This window comes from Macaca fascicularis, chromosome 1 (genome assembly GCF_037993035.2).
Source record: "Macaca fascicularis isolate 582-1 chromosome 1, T2T-MFA8v1.1".
Classification (NCBI taxonomy): domain Eukaryota; kingdom Metazoa; phylum Chordata; class Mammalia; order Primates; family Cercopithecidae; genus Macaca; species Macaca fascicularis.
The window spans coordinates 181,452,914-181,477,232 of NC_088375.1; the positions used below are offsets into that span (position 1 = coordinate 181,452,914).

A 24,319-nucleotide genomic window follows, 5' to 3' on the forward strand; every position below is an offset into this window, starting at 1 on the left:
TGGGAGGCCAGATAAAACAAAGTTCAATAAACGTATGACAGAAGGATAAACCAGGTGGGCTCCCAGAGAAAATCCACCTGAAGGGGAATGTCCAGTCGCAGGGACCACAATGAAAAGGATGTGGACACAGGGTAACCTCTGGAGAGGGGCCTAGAAACCAGGTCTCTTGGGTGAAACAGGAAAGGGCAGTTTAAAGAAAGGCATCATCCCCAAATCTGATAAACCAATACACTCTGCTTTTTAAAGTGTATTGGTTTATCTTTATTTGGTAGTCTTGGAACTCTTCCTTTTGTAGTTTTTCCCCTGGGCAGAGGGAGCTGACGTGATCTGAGAAGTTCGAGGGCAAGCAGAGTAGTGAAGCGCCTGAAAAGAACTGAGGGGCAGCAACTGTCTTGTTCGCTTAGAGCAGGCACAAAATCGGCGTTCACTGTCTGTGGCACCACCGAATCCTGGAGTCAGGCTTCCGCTGGTCTGAGCACGGGTTGCTCGCGAACCTGGCTGACCTTCACTGGCCCCGGATCCCCTGATGCAAAAAGCCTGTGGGCCAGGCGAGCAGCCGCAGGCAGAGCTCCCTGCCCCGCGGCCCCGCCCCGCCAGGCCCTACTGAGGGTGCGCAGACGGCACTCGCCTTTTACGACGCGCCGGAAAGCAACCGCCGCAGCCAGCACCGGGCGGAGAGGGCCACCATGGGGGTGAGGGGAGCCGCCCGCCGCGGGGACACAAAGGGGAGGTGGCGAGGGTCTGGGAGGCAAGAGCTCGCGCCAGGAGGAGATGAAGCGAGTGGGTTCGCGCTGAAGGAGCAGGAAGCAGAAGGAATGTCTCCCTGTGGCACCCATGGCTGGGAATGCGGGAGGGTCGGGCCGGCGTGGAGCTGCGCAGGCACGGCTGATGCAGTTACTCTGGCCCTCCCCCTCAGAAAATCGCGCTGCAACTCAAAGCCACGCTGGAGAACATCACCAACCTCCGGCCCGTGGGCGAGGACTTCCGGTGGTACCTGAAGGTGCGGCTGGGGCGGGGCCCGGGGAGTGGCGGCCCGTCCTGATCTCAGTGCTGAACCGGAGCCTTCTCTCCGGCAGTATGAGAAAATATTTAACCAGGCACATTAAGTGTTCGGGGTTTTCCTAGTTAGAATTTTACGTTTACTTTTTATTAAAGTGTATTGGTTTATCTCTAATTGGCAGTCTTGGAAAGCTTCATTTTGTAGTTTTTCCCTGTGTTAAATGTTTCGTGGTCTGTAAACGGACACTAAACGAAATGCTACTTGAAGGGACGTTGTGATTATTTAATAAGGTGAATAGTTCGCCTTTCGTTTATTGATTTGGTTTTCTTTATTGTGAAATAGTTTAATTTTGTGCGTAGTCCACCCTTCCTTTTCCCTCCCACACTGGTAAAGCTGGTACCCTAGCGGCATGGTCTACAGAGGCCTCCCCTTCTCCAGCCGTCCGAGGCTCTTCACTGTTCCAGATCCCAGAGCTTCTGCTCTGTTTTCCTCCTGGTCAAAATCCCAGCATCCTTCTCTACCTCTCAAAAGCCCTGTTCTTCAGGAAGCTGCCTCCGGACTACTTTTATTTCCCAGGATTTTGAAGCCTGAATACCAGGGCTTACTTGGGAGAATCTGTTCTTTGGCTTCAAGAAGCCGAATCGAGTGAAGGAGACAGAAAAATAGAGTCACAACAGAGTGATAAATACACCAGTGACATACAGGGCCTGTGGGACCATAAAGCCAACCAAGCAGAGTGGGTGGGGGGCCTGCCGAGGCCATTTCTCTTTTTTTTTTTTCTTAATTGACACATAAGAATTGTACATATTTATGGGGTATATGGTGATGTTGCGATATATGTAATATATAGTGATCAGATCAAGGTAGTTAGCATATTCATCTCAAACATGTATCGTTTCTTTGTGTTGGGAGCATTTAATATCCTAGCTATTTGAAACTATTATTGTTAGCTATAGTCACCCTACAGTGCTATAGAACACTAGAACTTATTCTTCCCATGTAGGTGTAATTTTGTATCTTTTAACTAATCTCTCCCTATTTCCCCCCACCCCCATTGAAGCCATTTCTGCACCACAGATGCCTTGAATCCCTGGCCACACTGAACACTTCATAGAGGAGGGTGGGCATGCCGGCATATTAAACAGCCTTACCTATCTACCCTTTGCCCAGAGATAGGTCTAGTTTTGTCCTTGCTGGTGCTGGTGTTAGGGATGAAGTGAGATTGCCAACGAGAAGGTAGGCCATGAGCCTGCCCACCTCCCACTGTTCTTACCCCTTCCTTGGTGTCTGCCCAGCTGAGCCATTTGCTTTACTAACATTCTTTTTCCCCCAAAGATGAAATGTGGCAACTGTGGTGAGATTTCGGACAAGTGGCAGTACATCCGGCTGATGGTAACTGTTCCCCCCCATCATAAACACTCACAAACACACATACACTTCTGGGCAGGGATTTGGGGAAACTGGCCTTCATCTCTCCAGTTCTTTGCTCCCTGCTTTTTGTGGTTTGGGAGGGCAGGTGTCAGTGTGATCAGCACTGGGTTCAACAGACATCTTTGAGATATGAGGCAGAGTTCAAAATCAAGGAGAAGCTCTTTTTTTATTTTCCTCAGGAAGCCTTCCCAGGAGTCTTGTCCTAGTAAGTTACCCTTTCTGGGTCTTGGTCTCTTTCAGTGGACAATAAATGGTGGGCTCAATCTCCTCAGGACCGTACATCTAATTCATATGTGACTGAAAGTTCTGTTTGCTTTTTGCCAGGACAGTGTGGCACTGAAGGGGGGCCGTGGCAGTGCTTCCATGGTCCAGAAGTGCAAGCTGTGTGCAAGAGAAAATTCCATCGGTAGGTCAGGCTGTGCATACTGAGTTCTGCCAGGGTGGCCCACAGCTTCCTGGCACCAGGCTGAAAGTAGACTCATGTTACCTGAGGGTGGAGTCAAGCCTAAGATGCCGACACCTGTGCAGCACGATCTTTTTCAGGGCCACATCTGGGCACCTGGCTGGGGCCAGGGCATGGACTCAAGTCAACTTTGTGTTCTCTTTTCTATTTCAGAGATATTAAGCAGCACCATCAAGCCTTACAATGTAAGTTTGTTGCTGTAGTGGCAGGGATGGTGGGGTTAAATCCTAACTGGAGTTAGTAGGTCTGGGTTCTAGAGTCATGCCTGCATCAGAGTGACCTGCCATAGGATATTCACTCATGAACTTAGTTCTTTCCCTCAGTCATTTATTCACTGTACACTGAGTGCTTGGTATATTGCCTCTTGCAGTGTCTTCTTATGAGGGCTGGGCTGTGGGATCTCAGGGGACCTCTGACACAATCTAGCTGTTCAGTTTGCATCACGGAGAGCACTTGCCTTGTCTTCATTTTAGGGGACTAGCAAGCTTTCTCTGAAACCATAGGTGGGGTAGTCCTTTGGTGCATCCCATCCTTTATAGTATCAGTGTTATTAGATAGTTATATGTTACTATGGAGCAAGTTAGCCCAAAGGTGAGGGAGGGAGTGTGTGCTTTGGGTCTGTTTGTTTAAAGAAAGCCAGTTATTTGTATTCACCTATTCCTTATTTGGTATTTATTTAAAGTATCTTGAGTTGTGCCAAATTCTTGGCTTTGTCCTGAAGTTAAAGAGAAATGAAATGAGGACTTGCCCTCAAGTACATAATAGTCTAGTGGAAAATACAGACAAATAAGAATCGAACTAGGGCGCTAACAGAGAATTGCCTTACCAGTACCAGAGTCCGAGGCTCTTCACTGTTCCAGATCCCAGAGCTTCTGCTCTGTTTTCCTCCTGGTCAAAATCCAGTCAGTGTGCAGGAAATTATTTTTACAGTGAATGACAGGATGAGACTGAATGTGTGGGCATGGCACTTGTGGCCCCTAAGCCCATAGGTCAGGTAGGCATGAATTTCCTGGCCATCTACCCCGCAAGAGGTGTCCCCTCCACATACATAACCATTTCAACCGCTGTAAGTCAGCCCTCTCCCTTACTTAATGGCAGATAGTGAGCAAAAGGCTGTGGCTAAGTGTACTGGGTCTGTTTGGATGATCTAGAGACTTTGGAGCTTAACATTCTTGTTCATATTTTTGGTGTTGATAATTTTATTTACCATTTATTGAGCACTGTGCTGGGCACTTTATATGCATTTCAAAATCTCACAATAAAATTGTAGAGGTTTCCTCGGCTGTATTTGACAATTTAGGAATCTTGGGCCCAGAGGGGAAGAGAGACAGAGCTTACCTTACATCCAGGCAGGCTGACCCCAGCATCCACACTCTTCTGCAGCCTCCATGTCTGCTGTCTACAGAAAGCCTCATAGGGAGCAGGTGCCCAAGGCAGGCTTCCTCTAAGAAGGGGATGAGTTGTTCCTGGGTCTCATGGTAGGCCTCCAGGGGCAGTAAGTGCCCATTTGGTGGGAAGGAGAGGAGCCATGAGGTCATCTTGAGAGTTCTTTTGGGCCTACCTCTTCAACACACTTCCTTTCTAGGCTGAAGACAATGAGAACTTCAAGACAATAGTGGAGTTTGAGTGCAGGGGCCTTGAACCAGTTGATTTCCAGCCCCAGGTATGTGTGTATCTTTCTGTGGAATCTCTGTCTTTGGGGAGGGGATGCGTGAAGTGACAGCCAGAACTTTGCTACCTACAGAGACCATGGACTAGACATTTCTCCTTTCTAGTGGTAGTAATAATTGTCCATTATTAAGTGGCTGCTGTATGCTTGGGCACCCATGCTGTCATTTTCACATGTTACCACATTTGATCCTCATGGTAACCCTATGAATTTATTCATCCTGTTCTTCAGATGAGTAAGGAACTGAAGAGATGTTGCAACTTGCTCAGGGTCACACAGTAAGCAATGGAGCTATAGTTTCAACCCAGGTCTATCTGACTTGAGCTGGTGCTTATCCCCCTTTATTTGTGCATGTTTCACCTCACAACAAATCTGTGAGGTAGAAGAGCAAATACTTCATCCCCATTTTATAAATAACTAAGGTCCAACCTGGGAAATGACATGCCTAGGGGCCTTCAGCAAACCTGGGGCAGTGGAAGGGATTATGCTGCACCTGCTGCCTTCTGGTCCAGGACTGTAATTCAGAGAAACCATCACTCTAGTTCTGAGGCAGCTGCCGGGTCCTGGAAGATCGGCAGTTATTCCAAGACAGGTGCTTGTACTGCATCTCTGTCCTCCATCCCAAAAGTGTGAGAAGAGCCAGCAACCTGGCCAGCCCTCACTTATAGCCCAATGCCTCCTTTTGCCAAAACTAACTGGTACCTTCTTGTCCCCTGCAGGCTGGGTTTGCTGCTGAAGGTGTGGAGTCAGGGACAGTCTTCAGTGACATTGATTTACAGGAGAAGGTATGAGACTTGGGGGCTCTGGGAGGTATTATAGGGCACCTGGTGGGAAATATTTTTTTGGTGGACAAGGCTCATCAGTGGAAAGCCAACTTTGTATTTTTGTGCTTTTTGTTAGTGATTTTGCTGTTGAAATGGCCACAAGTATAGTGCTATAAGTGCTTTCTAATGTTCCTACATATGGAAAAGCTATGATGCCCCTTACAGAGAGAATACGTGTTAGATAAGCTTTATTCAGGCATGAGCTATAGTGCTGCTGGCTGTGAGTTCATGAATCAACAATATATATTAAGTAAGGTATCTTTAAACAGAAACACATAAAGCTAGATTATTGATTGGTTGATGAAAATGTGACCAGAGGCTCATAGGAACCTAACCTTGTATTTCTCCAGGGAGTATTCATTCAGTATTCCCTAATTCATTGTTTGTGGCGGCTTTATTGCACCTAACTACCATGAAGAACAAGAAAGAGTCTGTATTACTGGACGTATTACTACCCTGCAGATAAAAAAGCCTTGTGCTCACGCCTTGAAGGACAAAAACTTCATTTCATTTGCATAGCACCTAGTAACAGCAGCTAGCATTTACTGAGCTCTTATATGTGCCAGGCACTCACTATGCTGAGTGTTCTTATTTTATTTTGTTTTATTTTATTTTATTTTTTGAGACAGTCTCACTCTGTTGCCCAGGCTGGAGTGCAGTGACACAGTGTCAGCTCACTGCAACTTCTGCCTCCTGGGCTCAAGTGATCCTCCTGCATCAGCCTCCCAAGTAGCTGGGATTACAGGTGCCTACCACCATTCCTGGCTATTTTTTGTATTTTTAGTAGAGATGGGGTTTCACCTTGTTGGCCAGGATGGTCTCGGACCCCTGACCTCAAATGATCCACCTGCCTTGGCCTCCCAAAGTGTGGGATTACAGGCATGAGCCACCATGCCCAGCTGCTGAGTTTTTTTAAATGTGTTACTTCATTTGATTCTTTCAACATTCAATATGAACTCCATTGTTGTCCTTTGTTTTTTTTTAATAGAAGACAGGACTCGGAGAAGAGGCTCAGAGAAGTTAAGTGATTTGCCCAGTCACACAACTGAAAGAGCTAGAATTCAGGCCTGAGTTATCTGGCTCTGTTCAGGGTCATACATGTTCATGATTATTTGCATCAGAGCCTGAGCTGGGCCTTTTAAGTCCCAGTTCTCTGGTCTCCACACTGCTGCATTCTGCCTTGTGAGGCTCACATTGCCATTTTGTTTCCCAGGACTGGACTGACTATGATGAAAAGGCCCAGGAGTCTGTGGGAATCTACGAGGTCACCCACCAGTTTGTGAAGTGCTGATCCCTCTTCCTGCACAGTTGCCCTTACAAACTGAGAAAGGACAATGTACTCCAAGCAGCAGAGCCCACAGAGGCTGGTTCCTTTGCCCCTTGTCTCCTGGCGGCTATACCAAACCTTCACAGTCTGCATGCTGGACTTTATTACAGTTCCCCAAGCCCCATCAATAAAGCCCCTGTTCATGCTGCACTGGTGCATGAAGGTGAAGTAAGGAAGCAGCTACTCCCTCCGCAAATAAGAATTCGTGCAGCAGCAGTTCACTCCTTAGGAATATGAAGAGTGTTTTTAAGGAGATGGTATCTCCCCAGTCAAGGGCAAGTTTACAGAGAGGAAACTGCGATCCCACCATCACTCAATGAGCCAGAAGCCAATGGTGACGTACTATTACCTGAACTTACTGAACTTGCTGTTGGAAAGATCTTTGTGACGATTAGGAATTAGGTTAAAAAAAAATTAAGAACTATCTTCAAGCAAAAATTAAACTTTATTTCTGGCTTAAACAATAAATACACCTGAGTTAGTTTTCCAAACCTTTCCTCCTGATTAAATGCCCTTAAAACTGAAATCTCGTGTTATCTTTAGTTGTGATCTAGTCCCACATGGAAATTACACGTTTAGCTTTAAAACCATGATTTTAAAGCTCAAGCCTGTAGCTGGCTGCCTAGGCAGCTTATGATTAGTTTCACAAAATAGCACCCACTGGCTACACAGGCCCCAATTTTTTTTTCTTTTTTGTTTTTTTGAGACAGAGTCTCGCTCTGTTGCCCAGGCCGGAGTGCAGTGGTGCAATCTCAGCTCACTGCAACCTCCACTTCCTGGGTTCAAGCAATTCTGCTTCGGCCTCCCAAGTAGCTGGGATTATAGGCACATGCCACCATGCCCAGCTAGTTTTTGTATTTTTAGTAGAGATGAGGTTTCACCGTGTTGACCAGGTTGGTCTCAAACTCCTGACCTCAAGTGATCCACCCATCTCAGCCTCCCAAAGTGCTGGGATTACAGGCATACGCCACCATGCCCAGCCTCCCAGTTTTCATGATGAGGAAGTGATGGTAGCTTTTCATCTTCCAAGAAGTTAACTTTTGATGGATTTGCCTTCTAAGGCATCAAACATGTCTTCTAAGGCCTTCTCCACACATTGGAGAAACTCCCGGGCATTGCGGCCTGGGTAGGAAGAGACATTGCAGCCTATCCAGTTGCCATGAACAGCATATCCAACACCAAAGCCATCAGAGACCACGGGGGCAAAGCCCCCAAGGTTCACTGCTGGGCTGTTCAGCGTGCTCGTGGACAGGACATTGTGGTTTATCTGCCCGTATGCAGGGTCCAGGTAGAGCTCAGGCAAGATGATCCCTTTGGCTGCTGCCAGGTGCCGCAGAGCAAACAAATGTCGGTCAAAGCCCTGACCTGTGAGAAACAAAATGGAAAACCAGAGTCCAAGGACAGAAAAGGACCTCAGGAACACCTCCCCACTTACCACATGGTAGGAATACCCATCACAGCATCCTTGAGAATGGGGGAAGGCTCTGTCTACCTCTATGCCCACCACCAGCTGACTAACCTTCAGAGCAGCTCAAGCTAGAATATTTCAAATTATTTAGAAAATGTATTATGTCATGGTATATTTAAAAATAGCTGTCAACAGCTGAGCTAAAAATGAGCCTAAAAGGAAAGCACAATTTTAAAGATTTGAAATCAGTTTAGTCAAAGAGTCAAGACAGTACACGAAGAGAGCTATGGACTCAAAAACTACGATAAAACTGTAAGTCTGATTCAAGTGTAAAAGAGAAGATTGAGTCAGTGGAACAAAATGGAAAGTCTGTTTGACCAGGGTTCTAATCTCAGTCTTACTAATTTGCTGTGTAACCGGGCCAGTGGCTTGGTCTTCTCCTTATAAAATGGAGAAAGAGAAGACTAGAATGTCTGGGAGGTTCCCTTCACTTCCAGCACTTCATAGCAACATGAAAGGACAACTGTGACCCTCCAGGTCCTTTCCAGGTCTTGAATTTTATCAAAGAAAGGTAATGACAGATGACAACTGGGAAGAGTTTCTGAGATGACCTGTTTACAGAGAGCAGACACACTACAACTGAGGTGAAGTTAGTGGGGCCACAGGTTTAGAAATTCTACATTTTCAAAAGTCAGTCTGATAACCAATGAGTAACAGAAAAAGGAGACTGGGTGCAGCGGTGCACGCCTATAATCCTAGTGCTTTGGGAGGCCGAGGCAGGAGGATTGCTTGAGCCCAGGAGTTTGAGACCAGCCTGGGCAATGCAGTGGGACCTCATCTCTACAAAAAATTTTAAAAATTAGGCCCGGAGTGGTGGCTCACACCTGTAATCCCAGCACTTTAGGAGGGCGAGGCAGGTGGATCACGAGGTCAGGAGTTTAAGACCAGCCTGGCCAACACAGTGAAACCCCATCTCTACTGAAAATATAAAAATTGGGCATGGTGCTGTGAGCCTGTAGTCCCAGCTACTCAGGAGGCTGAGGCAGGAGAATTACCTGAACCCAGGAGGCAGAGGTTGCAGTGAGCCGAGACTGTGCCATTGTATTCCAGCCTGGGCAACAAATTCCATCAAAAAAAAAATTATTAGCCAGGCATGGTGGTGCATGCCTGTAGTCCCAGCTACTTGGGAGACTGAGGCAGGAAGATTGTTTGAGCCAAGGAAGTTGACGCTGCAGTAAGCCATGATTGCACCACTGCACCCCAGCCTGGGTGACAGAATGAGACTGTGTCTCCAAAAAGGGCCAGGCGCGGTGGCTCATGTCTGTAATCCTAGCACTTTGGGAAGCCAAGGCGGGGGGATCACCTGAGGTCAGGAGTTCAAGACCAGCCTGGCCAAAATGGCAAAACCCCGTCTCTACCAAAAATACAAAAATTAGCCAGGCATGGTGGTGGGTGCCTATTATCCCAGCTACTCGGGAGGCAGAGGCAGGAGAATCACTTGAACCTGGGGGCAGAGGTTGCAGTGAGCCAAGATCATGCCATTGCACTCCAGCCTGGATGAAGGAGGGAAACTGTCTCCAAAAAAAAGAAAAAGAATGACACGTCACAGCTCAGAGTGACCTTAAATGAGCACAAAGTCACATGCATTCCCCCACGCCTGCTTAGGAGGCAAGAACATTCTGATCCCTAGTGGCTAGTGTGGCTGTTCAGACTGCTAGGGTAGAAAAGAAAATTTATTTGGGGAGTTGGCGATGGATTAAACTTAGTGAAGGGGTAGAAATCAGATTCGGAGTAGAATATGACTTAGGCTTGCTTACTCAAGCACTGAGGACAAGACCCAAGGGCATGCTCCCCACCCCTGCCTCACCCATTGCTGCTTCTTTGGTCAGCTGGCCATGGTACTTGGAACATTCAGCCATCATCTGTTGAAGCTCGCCAGCACTGTGCCTGGAGGGCTCCCTGACAAAGGCCTCAGAGCACCTTTTTGTATAGATGGAGGCCGGACGGATGGTCTCAGTGCGGCCGTGCTTGAATGCGGCAGTGCTACAGGACTCATAGGTGGCCACTGTCTGCCCGTACTGCCGCAGGAAGGCCATCTGGAAGGCCAACTGGGCAACTGCATCAGGACTCAGCTTCTGCTTCTTCAGGAATTCTTTGCCTCCCCTCTGAAACTGGAGGCAGTCGATAGTGAGGGTTTTCATGGTGGCATCAAACTTCTCCTTAGCAGCCGTGATGCCAGTCTTTAAGGCATCAGTCAGCTTGAAGTTGAGTTTCTGCACAGTGACAGTAGAGTCAGCAGTGGCTGGCTGGCTCTGTGGAGTGATGGCAGGGATCTGAGTGCTGTCTTTAAATACTTCATTAAAAAATCTGAGCACTGCCACACCATCACCCCAAGAGTGCTCAAAGTGGACGGCAGCAGAGCCATCCTTGGCGATAATGAGGTTAAAGGATTTATCAAACCAGCGGTTTGTGCCATCCCCATGCAGCATGTTGTGGGACAAGTGGACAAGGTCCTTAATGGGGAAGTCATCTAGGCAGAGGCAGAACACAGCCGAGTCCACTTTCCTCAGGCTCTCCTCATTGCCACTACTCATCAGCTTCTGCCTGAGCTCTGCCCAGATGTCTCGGTTCTCACTGGTCAGGTATGCCAGAGGAAACTCGGGGGCGGGGCTGCTGTCTGAGAGAATGTACTTCAGATGCGCCTGGATTTCTGAGGGGCTCACAATGTTCCCATCTTGATCCAGGACATCAAAGATATAAAAATTTCCTTTCCTTAGGACCAGGAGGTGTCTGGCCTTGTCATCAGTGAAGAGTTCATCCCGACTGGGTTTGGGTAAACGAGTTGAGTTGAAAAGCCGAAAATACTGGGACATATCCAGGGGATATGCATTGACTAGGTAGGCCCCATACCAGGACAGAGAGGAAGGCACAAAGCGTATGAGTCTCTTGAAGGTGTCAGTGTCACTTTTTGCAGGGTTCAAATGGAACACTTCTGGCTCCAGAAGGCCATCCCGGAGTGTCTTCAGAAACCGGATGGCAGAAACAGTCATGTTGGTTGCCCGGGTGAGCTGGTCGTTATACTCAGATTTTGGGTCAGGATTGAAAGCCATAAATGGATTAAAGTTCAGAACAACGGAGTCTCGAGCAGATAGGTACATATCAAACCAGGGTCCTAAAAAATAAAAAGAAAAAAATAACATAAAATGTTAATGCTGTTCCTAAAAATAAAATTTGAAGAAGAAAAAAAATTCAAGCATAGGCAAAGGAAATGGCATCAACCTCCAGCGGGGAGAATTCCCTGAATGTTTTTGCTCTGCAATAATTCAAGACATATAAATGGGGTCATACAATATATGGTGTTTTGCATCTAGCTTCTATCACTTATAGTAATGTTTTTGTTTTGTTTTTTTGGGATGGAGTCTTGATTCTGTCACCCAGGCTGGAGTACAGTGCCGCAATATTGGCTCACTGCAACCTCCGCCTCCCGGATTGAAGTGATTCTTCTGCCTCAGTCTCCTGAGTAGCTGGGATTACAAGCACCCTCCACCATGCCCAGCTAATTTTTGGATTTTTAGTAGAGATGGGGTTTCACCATGTTGGGCAGGCTGTTCTCAAACTCCTGACCTCAGGCGATCCACCCGCCTTGGCCTCCTAATAATGTTTTTAAGATTCATCCATGTTGTAGCATGTAAGTTCTTCATTTCTTCTTATGGCTGAATAATATTCCATTATATGGATATACTATATTTTGTTTATCCACTCATCAGTTAATGGACATTTGAACTGTTTCCACTGTATTATGAATTATATTGCCTTTTTTTCTTTTAAGACACACAGGATTTCTGTTGTCCAGGCTGGATTGCAGTGGTGTGATCATGGCTCACTGCAGCCTTGAACCCTGGGCTCAAGTGATCCTCCCACTTCACCCTCCCAAGTAGCCAGGACTACAGATGCACACCACCAGCCTGGCTAATTTTTTTAATTTTTTGTAGAGATGGGGTCTTACTATGTTGCTTAGGCTGGTTTCAAGCTCCTGGCCTCAAGCAATCCTCTCACCTCAGCCTCTTAAAGTGCTAGAATTATAGGTGTGAGCCACTGTGCCTAGCTATTAAGAATTATGTTGTTATGAACATTCTTATACATGTTTTTATATGGACATAGCCAGGAGTGGAATTGCTATCACATGGTAAGTCTCTGTTTAACCTTTGAGGAACTGCCAAGATGTTTTCCAAAGTGGCTGCACCATTCCCACCAGCTGTCTATGAGGGTTCCAATTTTTCCACATCCTCAGCAGCACTTGTTATCATATGTCTTGTTGCATGGAGATATTCTGGTAGGTGTAAAGTAGTATAGCACTGCAGATTTGGTTTGCATTTTCCTAATGTTTATTAATTGCTTTTTCTTCCTCTTTGGTTTCCTTTCTTGGTTTAAAGGAATAAAATATGGTAACACTCCACTTGTATTCATGTTGGAACAGAATAGTTAATTCCCACCCCATCTCTTTAGGTTTCTCTTGCTTCATCTCCTTTCAGGGGCAACAATCATACTTGACTGCCCCCCCTGACAAGGGGGGAACATCTTCATTGTCCTCCTGTGTACAGTGTACATTTGTGCACTCCCTGTTTAGAAAGTACTCAAAAGGCTATTAGAACTATCAGTGCATGGATCACTCAAACTAGCCCTCTGAGTTCTTGTAGATGTTTTACCTGTAAAAATTCTAAAAGCAATATTTTATCAGAAAATATGTCAGGGAAAGTTCCTGCTTGGATTAGTAAGCATGAATAAACTCTATAAATAAGGACCATCTTTCATTCGGGCAAATAACATTTATATGTATAGCACTGGGAAAAGGATTAATAGATGCAGATTTGTCTACTACTCATTTGTTGGTCCATCCACTCATTCCATCCCTTGAGAATCAGTGCTGTGCCAGGCCTTGGTCCAGGGGATTTAGAGAGGAATAGGACATGGTCTTTGATTCTGAAAAACTCTGGTGAAGGAGGCAAATAATTAAAACATAATGCAATGCTAAATGATGGGAGATAATACTAAAATGATGAGAGAAAAGTACTGGTGGATAAGATATATTTGATGTGAGAAGACATAAATTCATGCCTCTGACCCCCACTTAGCAAAAGAATTTCAAAGAGACATAAACCAGTCAGGCCAAGAGAATGGGAGATGAGAAAACAAATACTAGAAGCTGGAAAGCACTTATGTAACTGGTAATGACTAAAGCAGACTGGAGAAAGCCAATCCTAAATTGGCAGGAGAAAAAGCCAAGAAATCATATGATTTGCACAGCAGAACCCCCAGAGGGCTCAGTAGTTGGTAACCTAGATACATCTGGTTGAAGGACTGTTTAATTATATCACCACTACCACAACCTGAGATTCCCTCCGCACGCTGGTAGAAGACTTAAGTTTTACTCTCTGGAAAAAATAAAACTGGGGGCTGGGTGTGGTGGCTCACGCTGGTAATCCCAGCACTTTTGGGAGGGCAAGGTGGGTGTATCACAAAGTCAGGAGATCAAGACTATCCTGGTTAACATGGTGAAACACTGTCTCTACTAAAAATACAAAAAATTAGCCAGGCATAGTGGCACATGCCTGTAGTCCCAGCTACTCGGAAGGCTGAGGCAGGAGAATCACTTGAACCCAGGAGGCAGAGGTTGCAGTGAGCCGAGATTACACCACTGCACTCCAGCTTGGGTGACAGAATGAGACTCTGTCTAATAAAATAAATAAAATAAAACTGGGAGACCTGAATCACAGTTAGGATCTCAAATCTTCTTCTCTTACTTACCCTACCTTCTACAACACTAGCAACCTTTTGGCAGTTTACTAGAAAAGCCTCCCTAGGGAATCTAACCCAATGACACTACCATTAGGGGCAACCCAGGGAAGCAGTTTAGCTGGATCACTGTATTAGTCTGTTTTCACACTGCTATAAAGAACTACCTGAGACTGGGTAATTTATAAAGAAGAGAAGTTTAACTGACTTAATTCTGCATGGCTGGGAAGGCCTTAGGAAACTTACAATCCTGGCGAAAGGCGAAGGGGAAGCAAGCCACATCTTACATGGCAGCAGGAGAGAGAATAAGTGAGGAGTAGGAACTGCCAAACACTTCTAAACCATCAGATCTCATGAGAACTCACTATCACAAGAAACACATGGGAGAAACCGCCCCATGATCCAATCACCTCCCACTAAGTCCCTCCCTTGACACTTGGGGATTATTACAATTCAAGATCAGATTTGGTTGGGGACACAGAGCCAAACTACATCATTCCGCCCTGGCCTCTCCCAAATCTCATGTACTTCTAACATTTCAAAACAACCATGTCTTCCCAACAGTCCCCCAGAGTCAACTCACTCCAGCATTAACTCAAAATTACAAGTACAAAGTCTCATCTGAGTCAAGGCAAGTTCCTTCTGCCTATGAGTCTGTAAAATCAAAAACAAGTTAATTATTTTCAAGATACAATGGGGTTACAGGCATTGGGTAAATGCTCCCATTCTAAAAGGGAGAAATTGGCCCAAACAGAGGGGCTACAGGCCCCATGCAAGCCTGAAATCCAGAAGGGCAGCCATTAAATCTTAAAGCTCCAAAATGATCTTTGACTCCATGTCTCACATCCAGGGCATGCTGATACAAGGGGTGGGCTCCCAAGGCCTTTGGCAGCCCTGCCCCTGTGGCTCTGCAGAGTACAGCCCCCATGGTTGCTTTTACAGGCTGGTGTTGGATGCCTGTGGCTTTTCCAGGCACATGGTGCAAACTGTCAGTGGATCTACCATTCTGGGGTCTGAAGGGCAGTGGCCCTCTTCTCACAGTTCCACTAGGCTCCCCATTGGGAACTCTGTGTGGGGGCTCTAACCTCATATTTCTCATCTGCATTGCCCTAGTAAAGGATCTCCATGAGGGCTTCACCCCTGCAGCAGACTTCTGCCTGGACATCCAGGTGTTTCCATATAGCCTCTGAAATCTAGGAGGAGGTTTTCAAACCTCAACTCTTGTTTTCTGCACACCTGCATGCCCAACACCACAAGAAAGCCTCCCATGCTTGGGGCTTGCACCCTCTGAAGCAATGGCCAGAGCTGTGCCTTAGCCCCTTTTAGCCATGGCTGGAGCTAGAGTGCCTGGGACACAGGGCACCATGTCCCAAGGCTGCAAAGAGCAGCAGGGCCCAGGAAACCATTTTTCCCTCTTAGGCCTCTGGGCCTATGCTGGGAGGGGCTACTGTAAAGATCTTTGAAATGCCCTCAAGACATTTTCCCCATTGTCTTGGCTATTAACATTTGGTTTCTCATTACTTATGCAAATTTCTACAGCTGGTGGCTGGAATTTCTCCCCAGAAAATGGGTTTTTCTTTTCTACTGCATGGTCAGGCTGCAAATTTTCCAAACTTTTATGCTCTGCTTCCCTTTTAAACATAAGTTCCAATTTCAGATCATCTCTTTGTGAATGCATACGACCATATGCTTTCAGAAAAGCCATCTTGAATGCTTTGTTGCTTAGAAATTTCTTCTGCCACCCTAAATCATCTCTCTCAAGTTCAAAGTTCTGCAGATCTCTAGGACAGGGACAAAATGCCACCAGTCTCTCTGCTAAAGCATAGTAAGGAGTGACCTTTGCTCTAGTTCCCAATAAGTCCCTCATCTCCATCTGAGACCACCTCAGCCTGGACTTCATTGTCCATATCTCTATCAGCATTTTGGTCAAAACCATTCAACAACTCTCTAAGAAGTTTCAAACTGTCTGACATCTTCCTGTATTCTTCTGACCCCTCCAAACTGTTCCAGCCTCTGCCTATTAACCAGTTCCAAAGTTGCTTCCACATTTTCAGGTATCTTTGTAGCAATGCACCCCTCCTGGTACCAATTTTCTATATTAGTCCATTTTCACACTGCTATAAAGAACTACCTGAGACTGGGTAATTTATAAAGAAAAGAGGTCTAATTGACTCACAGTTCCTTGTGGCTGGGGAGGCCTCAGGAAACTTACAATCACAGCACAAGGTGAAGGGGAAGCAAGGCACATCTTATGTGGCAGCAGGAGAGAAAGAGAACAAGTGGGGGAACTGCCGAATACTTTTTAACTAACAGAGCTAGTGAGAAACCACTCACTATCATGAGAACAACATGGGGAAAACCGCCCCCATGATCCAATCACCTCCCTCCAGGTCCCTCCCTCAACACATGGGTATTACAATTCAAAGATGAGATTTGGGTGGGGACATAGAGCCAAACCATATCAATCATATTAGAGCAAATCTGTAACTGACAAGCCTCACCCTCATCCACATAGCTTCCAAGAGCTTTTTAATATCTCATTCATATCTAAGACAACATAGGATTATGAAGCATCTGAAGAAAGGGCAAAGCAAACAGGAGAAAAGCAACTTGAAGGCAATAGACTATGAAGAGAGACGAGATCTTTAAAAAAATTCTCAGAGATAAACTATTTTTAAAAAGAATACCATAAGAAGAAAAAAGAGCTTGTGAAAGTAAAAAATAGGAAAACAGGAGTTTTAAAAACAGACAGGTTGAGAGATTAAAATTAAGTAAAGTCCCCCAAGACAATGGAACAAAAAGAGTAAGAGATGAAAACTGTGAGAGAAAAGATAAGAAAATTAGAGGATGAGACCCGGGAATTCTACACCTGAATGATAACAGTTCCACAAAGAAAAAAACAGAGAAAAAAAATGGAGAGGAAGAAATCCAAAGAAATAAAACAAGAAAATATCCCAGACCTGAAGGATGAGATTTCAGAATCAAAGGACTCACAGAGTGACCCAACAAAATGGATAAGAATAGACTCACACTAAAACACATTACCTGAAATTTCAAAACACTGGGGACAAAGAGAAAATTCTAAAAAGCTTCCAAAGGCAGAGAGAAGAAATAGTCAAAAGATTTAAGTCTCAGAATAACGTTAGATTTACCAACAGCAACACTGGATGCTAAAAGACAATGGAGCAAAGGCTCCAAAATTCTGTGGAAAAATGATTTCAAACCCGGCCAAATTATCAATGAAGTATAAGGGCCATTTTAAAATTTTTGCTTCCCATGTTCTGTTTCCAGATAGTAAAGGGAATATGTGCTTTGATTTAAAAAAAAAAAAAAAAAAAGAAAAGCCAAGAAATAAGAAAAAATGAAAGACAAGAAACATGAGTCCCAACATGAGAAAGTGATGATAGATGTCCCGGCTGATGGTGAAAGAGCACAGGAGAGCAGCTTCACAGTAGGCCAAGAGGTTCACAAATCCAGACTACAGCATGTCGCAAGTTCTGGAAGAAGTTTCGTCAAGAAGACCAAAATGGATAGAATGTCCAATCTGCTTTCATGTATTGAGAGGAGATTCAGATAGCTTGTGAAGAGTCTGGGTGTAAATTAGTAAGCACATAGGAAACTAAACAAAAGAAAGGATGGAATAATTATTAACTTCAGAGAAAACAAAAACTTTGTACTGGAAAGGAAAAACCATCCCAATATGCTATATGAGTCAGCTGACAATAATGTTTATATGATCATAATAGCATAAACACTAGATACTGAGTTATCCAAAATTACAAATCCCTATGCTGTGAATGAGGGGACAGGAAGTACGTGTATACACATCCCACATATGTGGTGGGATGTAAAATACTGCTGAATTCTAATCTTCTACAATGAGATGTCAATAGCTAATGACTAAAGCGAAAAAATCAAGATGCACTAATTTAAGTATCTAATTTAGAGATACGAGGTATATAACAAAAGATTTAGGAGCTGAAAGTGAGAAGTGGGAAATAAGGTAATGATAAGGAAGTTGCTCTTTTTCCTAACAAGCCTTATAGAACTGTCTGATTCTTTAAACTATGTGCATGTATAACCTTGGTAAATGTATAAACTAAAAGAAGTGCTGTAGGAACAGAGGTGGAAGCAACCAACTCTGAATGGAGTGGAAAAAGGACTGAGGTTTCACAGAAAACCATCCTCCCTGGATCTTAAAAGAAGAATTTGCCAGGCAAAAAAATGGTAGAGGGAACAGCATGGATAAAGGCACAGAAGAATAAAAGACTAAGGGTTCAGGGATCAATGAGGAGTTCAGCAGGAAGTGTGTCAGGGTGGGTGGTGAGAGAAGAGGCTGGAGAGGACAGTTCTGCCTGACAGTGAAGGACCCAGAATGATACAGGACATAGGACTTTAATCCTGCATCCTTTTCAGACAGGACCATTGATTAGGTTCTGCCTCAATCCCACCTACAGAGAAGGCCGGCCTCAATCCCACCTACAGAGAAGCCCATTCTTGAGCATGGGCTGCAGTCAACACCTCAGTAGAGGAGGAACACACTCAGCCTTAACATTTACCTCAGGAAGGGAGGATGAGATGTTACTTCATTTGCTGGTCTCACCAAAAATATCTGAGACCCAAACAGGAGAGAATATGCCTTACTTTTCATTATGGAGGGCTCTGGGAGAAATCATACCCACAGCCCAGCCTACCTACCCGAAATGTAGCTTGTATGTTTATTCTGTTTGTCCTGAGCAACCAGCTGCTCGTGCAGTTCTTTTCCAATCCCATTTTCAAAATTCTTGCAAAATTGTTCTGTTTTCCTAAAACATTCAAGAAAAGACAAAATCAAACCATGGTAGGGAATACGTGATTTTTAAGTTCATGGCAAGGAACTCAGAATAGAATTTTGGGTCCCCAACAGCATAGCCCTAAAACCCAGAATGAGATCAGAAAGTACCTCTAACCAGAACAGGAATCAATCTAAAATTGATAATCCAGACTACCTTCTTAAAATGAATGATTAGGAAAATCCATCAACATCTCACAAAATAATTCATACCCTAGGAGGCAGTTTGGCACAGAGAAAAGGACACAAGCTCTGGAGTCAACAGAAGTTAAGTCTGAATCCTAGCTCTGTCGCTTTTCAAACTGTGTGATCTTGGATAAGTTACTTGATCTGAGTCTCAGTTTCTTGATGTGTAAAATGGATAATACCACTTTACAAGATTAAAAATATTTATAAAGCTAAGGATTCAGAATATCCTAAAACATAATACTCAATAACTGGTAGCTATTACCATATCAAGAGAAACTTTAAATGACTAATAAGGAATACTTGAAAACAGAGGACTAGATTATGGATAATTCATCTGTTTCTCCATCACTGTCCAGTGAAGAGTTCTGTGATTCCAACAATGCCAGTTACCTGTACAGAAAAATTTCCATTATGAAAAAAGAGTACTACACTAGGCTACAAGAGCTTAATGCAATCCACTTTTTGACAAAATTTGATATTATTTTCCAATTCTATGCTGTATTTGCTTCCTAGGACTGCTATAACAAAACACCACAAACTGGGTGGCTTAAAACAACAGAAATTTATTTTCTCACAGTTCTGGAAGCTTTATGGACAAAATCCAGGTGTCAATAGGACTATATCTTCTCTGAAGACTGGGGAAGAATCTGTTGCATGGCTTTCTCTTAGATTCTGGTGTTGCCAGCAATCCCTGGCATGCCGTGGCTTGTTGACACATCACTCCAATCTCTGCCTGTGTCCTCATATGGCTGTCTCTGTGCCTTCTTCTTACAAGAACACCAGTCATATTTAATTAAGGACCCACACTACTCCAGTAGGACCTCATCTTAACTAATTACATCTGCCACAATCCTAATTCCAAATAAGATCATATACTAAATTTCGTGGAAAAGGGCATAAATTTTGGAGGCATGCTATCCAACTCAATAAACATGCTTACAACGCAGACTTCTGGTCTGCTGTATGGTCTCCTCAGTGGACCTCCCTTCCAAGGGTACATGCTCTCTATAAATGACCAGGACCAGCAAGCCTCCCAGGTACACCTGCTAAGGGGAAGTACACATTTGGCATTCTGACTTATAAACTATCTTCTCTTGAGCCTGTTTAGAGGAACTCTCAGGGCTCAGTCAGTCCTTCCTGAATGAAAATCTATTTCCTGAACTTGCAAAGGCACAACTAGGTTCTGGGTTTCTGGAGACCCAGTCAAGTCACAAACATTCCCTGAAGCTTGGTCCACCACTACTTGCCAGCCTGTCTTGAACCACCCCAACTATGCTCACCCAAGGTTCTCAGTATTTACCTGAACTGGCCATCATCCAAGAGAGGCTTCTGTGCACTGAGGTATCTCCTAATGGTGTCTTCAAGTTTGGGAATAGGCAGCCTGGGGAGAAAGCAGGGTCAGTGTAAGGCTGACAGTATGTGGAAGAGGTTAATTAGCTTTACAAGCTAATGAACTGATTACTAGATCATTAATTTCCTCCCCCAAAACCAATAATTGGAAGCCACAGACAAATCAGAATCTGTGGGTTTACTAATGCCAAGTATATCAATGGTAACTCTACTTTTAAGTAAAATAACAACTAAATCTCTACATAAAATATGAATATAATATCTTAAATAATAATAATAGATTCAAAATGGGGAAGCAGAAGCTGCCCCAAGCATTCCTGTTTTCTGGTCAAAATGACACCACCTGTGCTAACACTGTATTGCCCTGATTTAATTCTAGCCTTAGTTTGAACAACTGCATTTTTCTCCCCTAGGATAAAATGAAAAGGTTCTATTTTTTAAATTTTCTTCTGCATTTTACAACAGATAATTATATAAGAGTGAAACACAGATCTGTCCAAGGGCCAGTTATATGGGGGCTACAGTCACTGAAAGGTAGGAATCAACCAGTAAGCCATGTCCAGACACCAGGAACGCTATTAGGAAGAACCAAATAGTCCCATGTGCTTAAATAACAGGAACAGCAATTTGCCTACTCATCATTCTCTCTGCTAGGGATTCCCAAAGATGGCTATGGTGATGAAGTTACTGGCTTATTGTGAAATTAAAACACATGGACAGTAAAGTGAGGTGTATTTTCTCTTCCAATTCATTTGTTTTATTGAAAGAAATATCCCCTAATAGCAAAACAAACAGAGTTTGTTAGGTTGCCTCTACCAACTAAAAATTAACACTGACATGCAAAATACTGAAATGTATCAGTCATTTAGGAAATGAAACATGATACATAAAGCAGTTTAAAAGCCTAATATAAGATATACTGTGGTTCATCAGTTTATTTTTAATGCATGTTTATCCACAATATGACAAAAATAAATCATTTACTGCCATTATGACTTAGACTGCACTAAGTACCCGTCTATAACACTTTAACACTATAGATCCCCTTACATTCACTGACTTACTCAGAAAAATTCCAAATACTATCTCAGCTACCTCATAAATCCAGAGTTACCTACATATGTTTCTTAAAATTTGGTTTTACTACAGTAAGGATATTCATGAAAGTTTACCTTCTTCCTTTTAAACAAAATTCTACATTAGAGACAATGGCAATTTGATTTAAAAAAAAGTCCTACTTAAAAATTTCTGGAGTGAAGCTGGGCATGGTGGTTCACACCTGTAATCTCAGCACTTTGGGAGGCCGAGGCAGGCAGAGTGCTTGAGTCCAGGAGTTCAAGACCAGCCTGTGCAACATGGTGAAACCCTGTCTCTACAAAAGATACAAAAAATACAAGAAATCAGCCAGGCATGATGGTGCATGCCTGTGGTCCCAGCTACCTGGGAGGCCAAGGGCAGATCACTTGAGGTCAGGAGTTTGAGACCAGCCTGGCCAACATGGTGAAACTCCATCTCTACTAAAAATACAAAAATTAGCCAGACGTGGTGGTGCACGCTTGTAATCCCAGCTACTTGGGAGGCTGAGGCAGGAGGATCCTTTGAACCCGGGAGGCAGAAGTTGCAGTGAGCCGAGATAGGGCCACTGCACTCCAGCCTGGGCAACAGAGAGAGACTCTGTCTCCAAAAAAAAACAAAATAAAATTGGCTCAATGAAGTTAACAGAATTGCCCAAAATTATAGCTAAAGACTTGCAGATCCAGAATCTGAAACTACATTCTACCAGACCTCAAAGTTAGGGCTTTTCACCAAGTATGACATCAATGAGTGAGTGTGAAAGATTATACATGTTATCAGTCTATAATCTGAGAGAAGGAATCTTATCTCTCATCTAACTCCCAATTTACAAATAAGGTAATGGCGGTCTGGGAGAGGTTGGCTGCTTAAGGTTATGCATGGGTGACTAGTGGTACTATTTGAACTGGAGTTTGAATTGGTACCTCCAGATTCCTACAGACTGTGCTGTGGATGGGGTTGGAATAAATGATCTTGAATATTCCTCCCAGCTTTCCAATTCTGAAGTGCAGAAAATCCCTCTGATCTTAAACCTGGGTGGGGCCCAGGCCTGCCTGAAAGTCAGTGACCATGTGACTCTGAACTTGGCAAGTGAAGACAGGTTCCGTCCGTCCTCACCTTTCACCCACATACTGGCTCAGCTCATACACACAGGCTTATCCCACAGGCACAAAGCCCCTTTTTCTTCCTCCCTCCTGCTACGTGTAGAAAATCTCATTTTCATTTGTCTTAGATGTTTGCATAAAATGTAATTTCACAAGAATCACTCGATCCTCCTGAGAGGGTGGGGGTATGTAGTGATGACACTGGGTTAAATGGTCCCGGATGCGGAGAAAAACAGCAACCCAGCAGCTCGGGTGAGGCCTGTGACACAATGTTTGTTTCACACACAGGGAAGGAGCCTGGCCTCTAGCTCCTGGGTATGGGGAATCCCTGAGGACAGTTTGGTGAGAAATAAGGTGAGAAGGGTCTTTGAGACAAATTTTGAACTTGGCTCCAGGAACGGAGTTACTCACTCAGTAAGTTAGAAGTTAGTTTAGGTTTGGTTTAGAGGGTGAAGAAAATATGTAATATTGAAGAAGGAGACCTGGCGGCTCAGGCGAAGGTGGAGTTCGAAGGCTGGGGAGAATAGGAAGCCGGATTTAAGAAAGTACTGGGGGAGGGAAGGGGAGAGGATTTACTAGGGCTATTTTCAGACGGGAAGTCGATTCTGGGTGAAGTGTTTCGAAGGCAGGGTAGCCCATGGTGAGGAGGAGAAGAGAAATTTGGGTAGGCCCTGGATCTGAGTATGATGGAGTGTGGACGGGGTACTGAGGGTGGTATCTAGAATTCTGTGAGGGTGAGCTGCACTTACAAGGGGTACTGTGGATGAGGTAGGATATTTTAAGGGAAGGAACCTGTTGAGGAGGGCTTGGAGAGAGTGAAAGGTTTCCGGATCAACACTGGACTTAGGAGATTAAAGATTTAAAAACGTGGGGGAGGGTCAGTTGAGGGCAAGGGTGAACACTTGAGGGCTGTGCTTGTGGGGGCTGATGGGGGGGTGAAAGAACAGAGTACTGGAGAAACGGGAGGTGGGGCTGAGGGTCCTGAGTGACAGGGGTGAAGGCGATGCTGGGAGAAGTTGAGGAATGGTAACCACGATGTATTAGGAATCAGCCTACCCACATTCCGGGCAGGAATGTGAGGCAGTCATTAAAGTACTTCAGGAGACACCACAGTTGAGGGGTTACAGCGGTGCTGGAAATATGCAGGTCTGGCATTTTTCAGGGAGAAGAGGACTTAGTTTAGCTGGCTGGAAGTCAGGTTAATGGAGAGGAAATCTGAGAAGGGTTCATGATGGAGAATGAGATAGCATCGAGGGGTTCTGGAAGACAATTTGAGGGTTCTGAGGTTCCTGTGCTAGGAGATTCTGAAAGTCCCAAGACTTCCAGATTAGGGGATGTGGCAGCCTCCATGGTAGGGGCTTGGGGGCCGAAGCGGGTTCACTAGAAGAGTCATGAGTGACTGCAGTCGGGTTGGGGCCGATCCTGGGATGGCAGCGGGCGGCGGGGACCCGGAGGCCGGGCTCACCTGGGCAGGCTGTCCTGGTAGTGCATGGTGGGCACGATGCTGCGCTGCAGGTACTGGCCGGGCCCGGAGCCGGCGCTGAGGGGCCGACTGGGGGCTCCCGGACCAACCGCAGGGCCCCGGGGCCAGGCACGCAGCAGCAGGCGGGGCACCATCGTCCCGGGAGCCTGCGGCGGCGAGAACGCGGCAAATGGGTAGTTCTGGAGTTTAAAGACAAGACCGCCGTCGCCCCTTAGGGCCCGGGACACTGCTTCAGGACTCCGAACCCACTTCTCCTCCTCCCGCAGGCCACTTCCGGCCCCTGTAAGGCCGTCGGCTCCGCCCCGGACTGGCCCCTTCCGGACAGGGGCCGCCCACTGCCAGGCCCCGCCCACCACTAGGCCCCACCCAGAAGG

General features: G+C 45.1%; 2 protein-coding genes across 5 annotated transcripts; one reads left to right on the forward strand and one right to left on the reverse strand.

Annotated features, from left to right (window-relative positions):
- The first annotated feature begins 626 nt into the window (after positions 1–626).
- CZIB (CXXC motif containing zinc binding protein) lies at positions 627–7,240 on the forward strand. Of its 4 annotated transcripts, none has more exons than XM_045370797.3 (8): positions 627–692; positions 917–1,000; positions 2,336–2,392; positions 2,756–2,837; positions 3,048–3,079; positions 4,480–4,557; positions 5,283–5,348; positions 6,376–7,240. In XM_045370797.3, exons 1-8 carry the CDS (start codon positions 687–689, stop codon positions 6,409–6,411), a joined length of 441 nt encoding a protein of 146 aa, XP_045226732.1. In that variant the 5' UTR covers positions 627–686; the 3' UTR covers positions 6,412–7,240. The 4 variants fall into 4 exon arrangements, with proteins under 4 accessions (XP_045226732.1, XP_005543389.1, XP_073862431.1 ...); XM_005543332.4 differs by having other exon boundaries at positions 6,601–7,240; XM_074006330.1 differs by lacking the exon at positions 2,336–2,392.
- CPT2 (carnitine palmitoyltransferase 2) lies at positions 7,141–24,227 on the reverse strand. Its single transcript, XM_005543331.4, has 5 exons — positions 23,928–24,227; positions 20,236–20,316; positions 18,614–18,720; positions 9,990–11,294; positions 7,141–8,079 (listed from the first exon to the last, which is right to left on the reverse strand). The coding sequence occupies exons 1-5, from the start codon at positions 24,077–24,079 to the stop codon at positions 7,748–7,750; spliced, it is 1,977 nt and encodes a 658-aa protein (XP_005543388.3). The 5' UTR covers positions 24,080–24,227; the 3' UTR covers positions 7,141–7,747.
- Between the last annotated feature and the right edge of the window lie 92 nt (positions 24,228–24,319).

Coding starts and splice junctions, on each gene's coding strand:
- CZIB (XM_005543332.4), top strand. Junction 1,001..2,335: donor ACTTCCGGTGGTACCTGAAG/GTGCGGCTGGGG, acceptor TTTCCCCCAAAG/ATGAAATGTGGCAACTGTGG. Junction 3,080..4,479: donor GCACCATCAAGCCTTACAAT/GTAAGTTTGTTG, acceptor CTTCCTTTCTAG/GCTGAAGACAATGAGAACTT.
- CPT2 (XM_005543331.4), bottom strand. CDS start 24,079: ATGGTGCCCCGCCTGCTGCTGCGTGCCTGGCCCCGGGGCCCTGCGGTT. Junction 20,317..23,927: donor TACCAGGACAGCCTGCCCAG/GTGAGCCCGGCC, acceptor CTTTCTCCCCAG/GCTGCCTATTCCCAAACTTG. Junction 8,080..9,989: donor GACCAAAGAAGCAGCAATGG/GTGAGGCAGGGG, acceptor TGTTTCTCACAG/GTCAGGGCTTTGACCGACAT.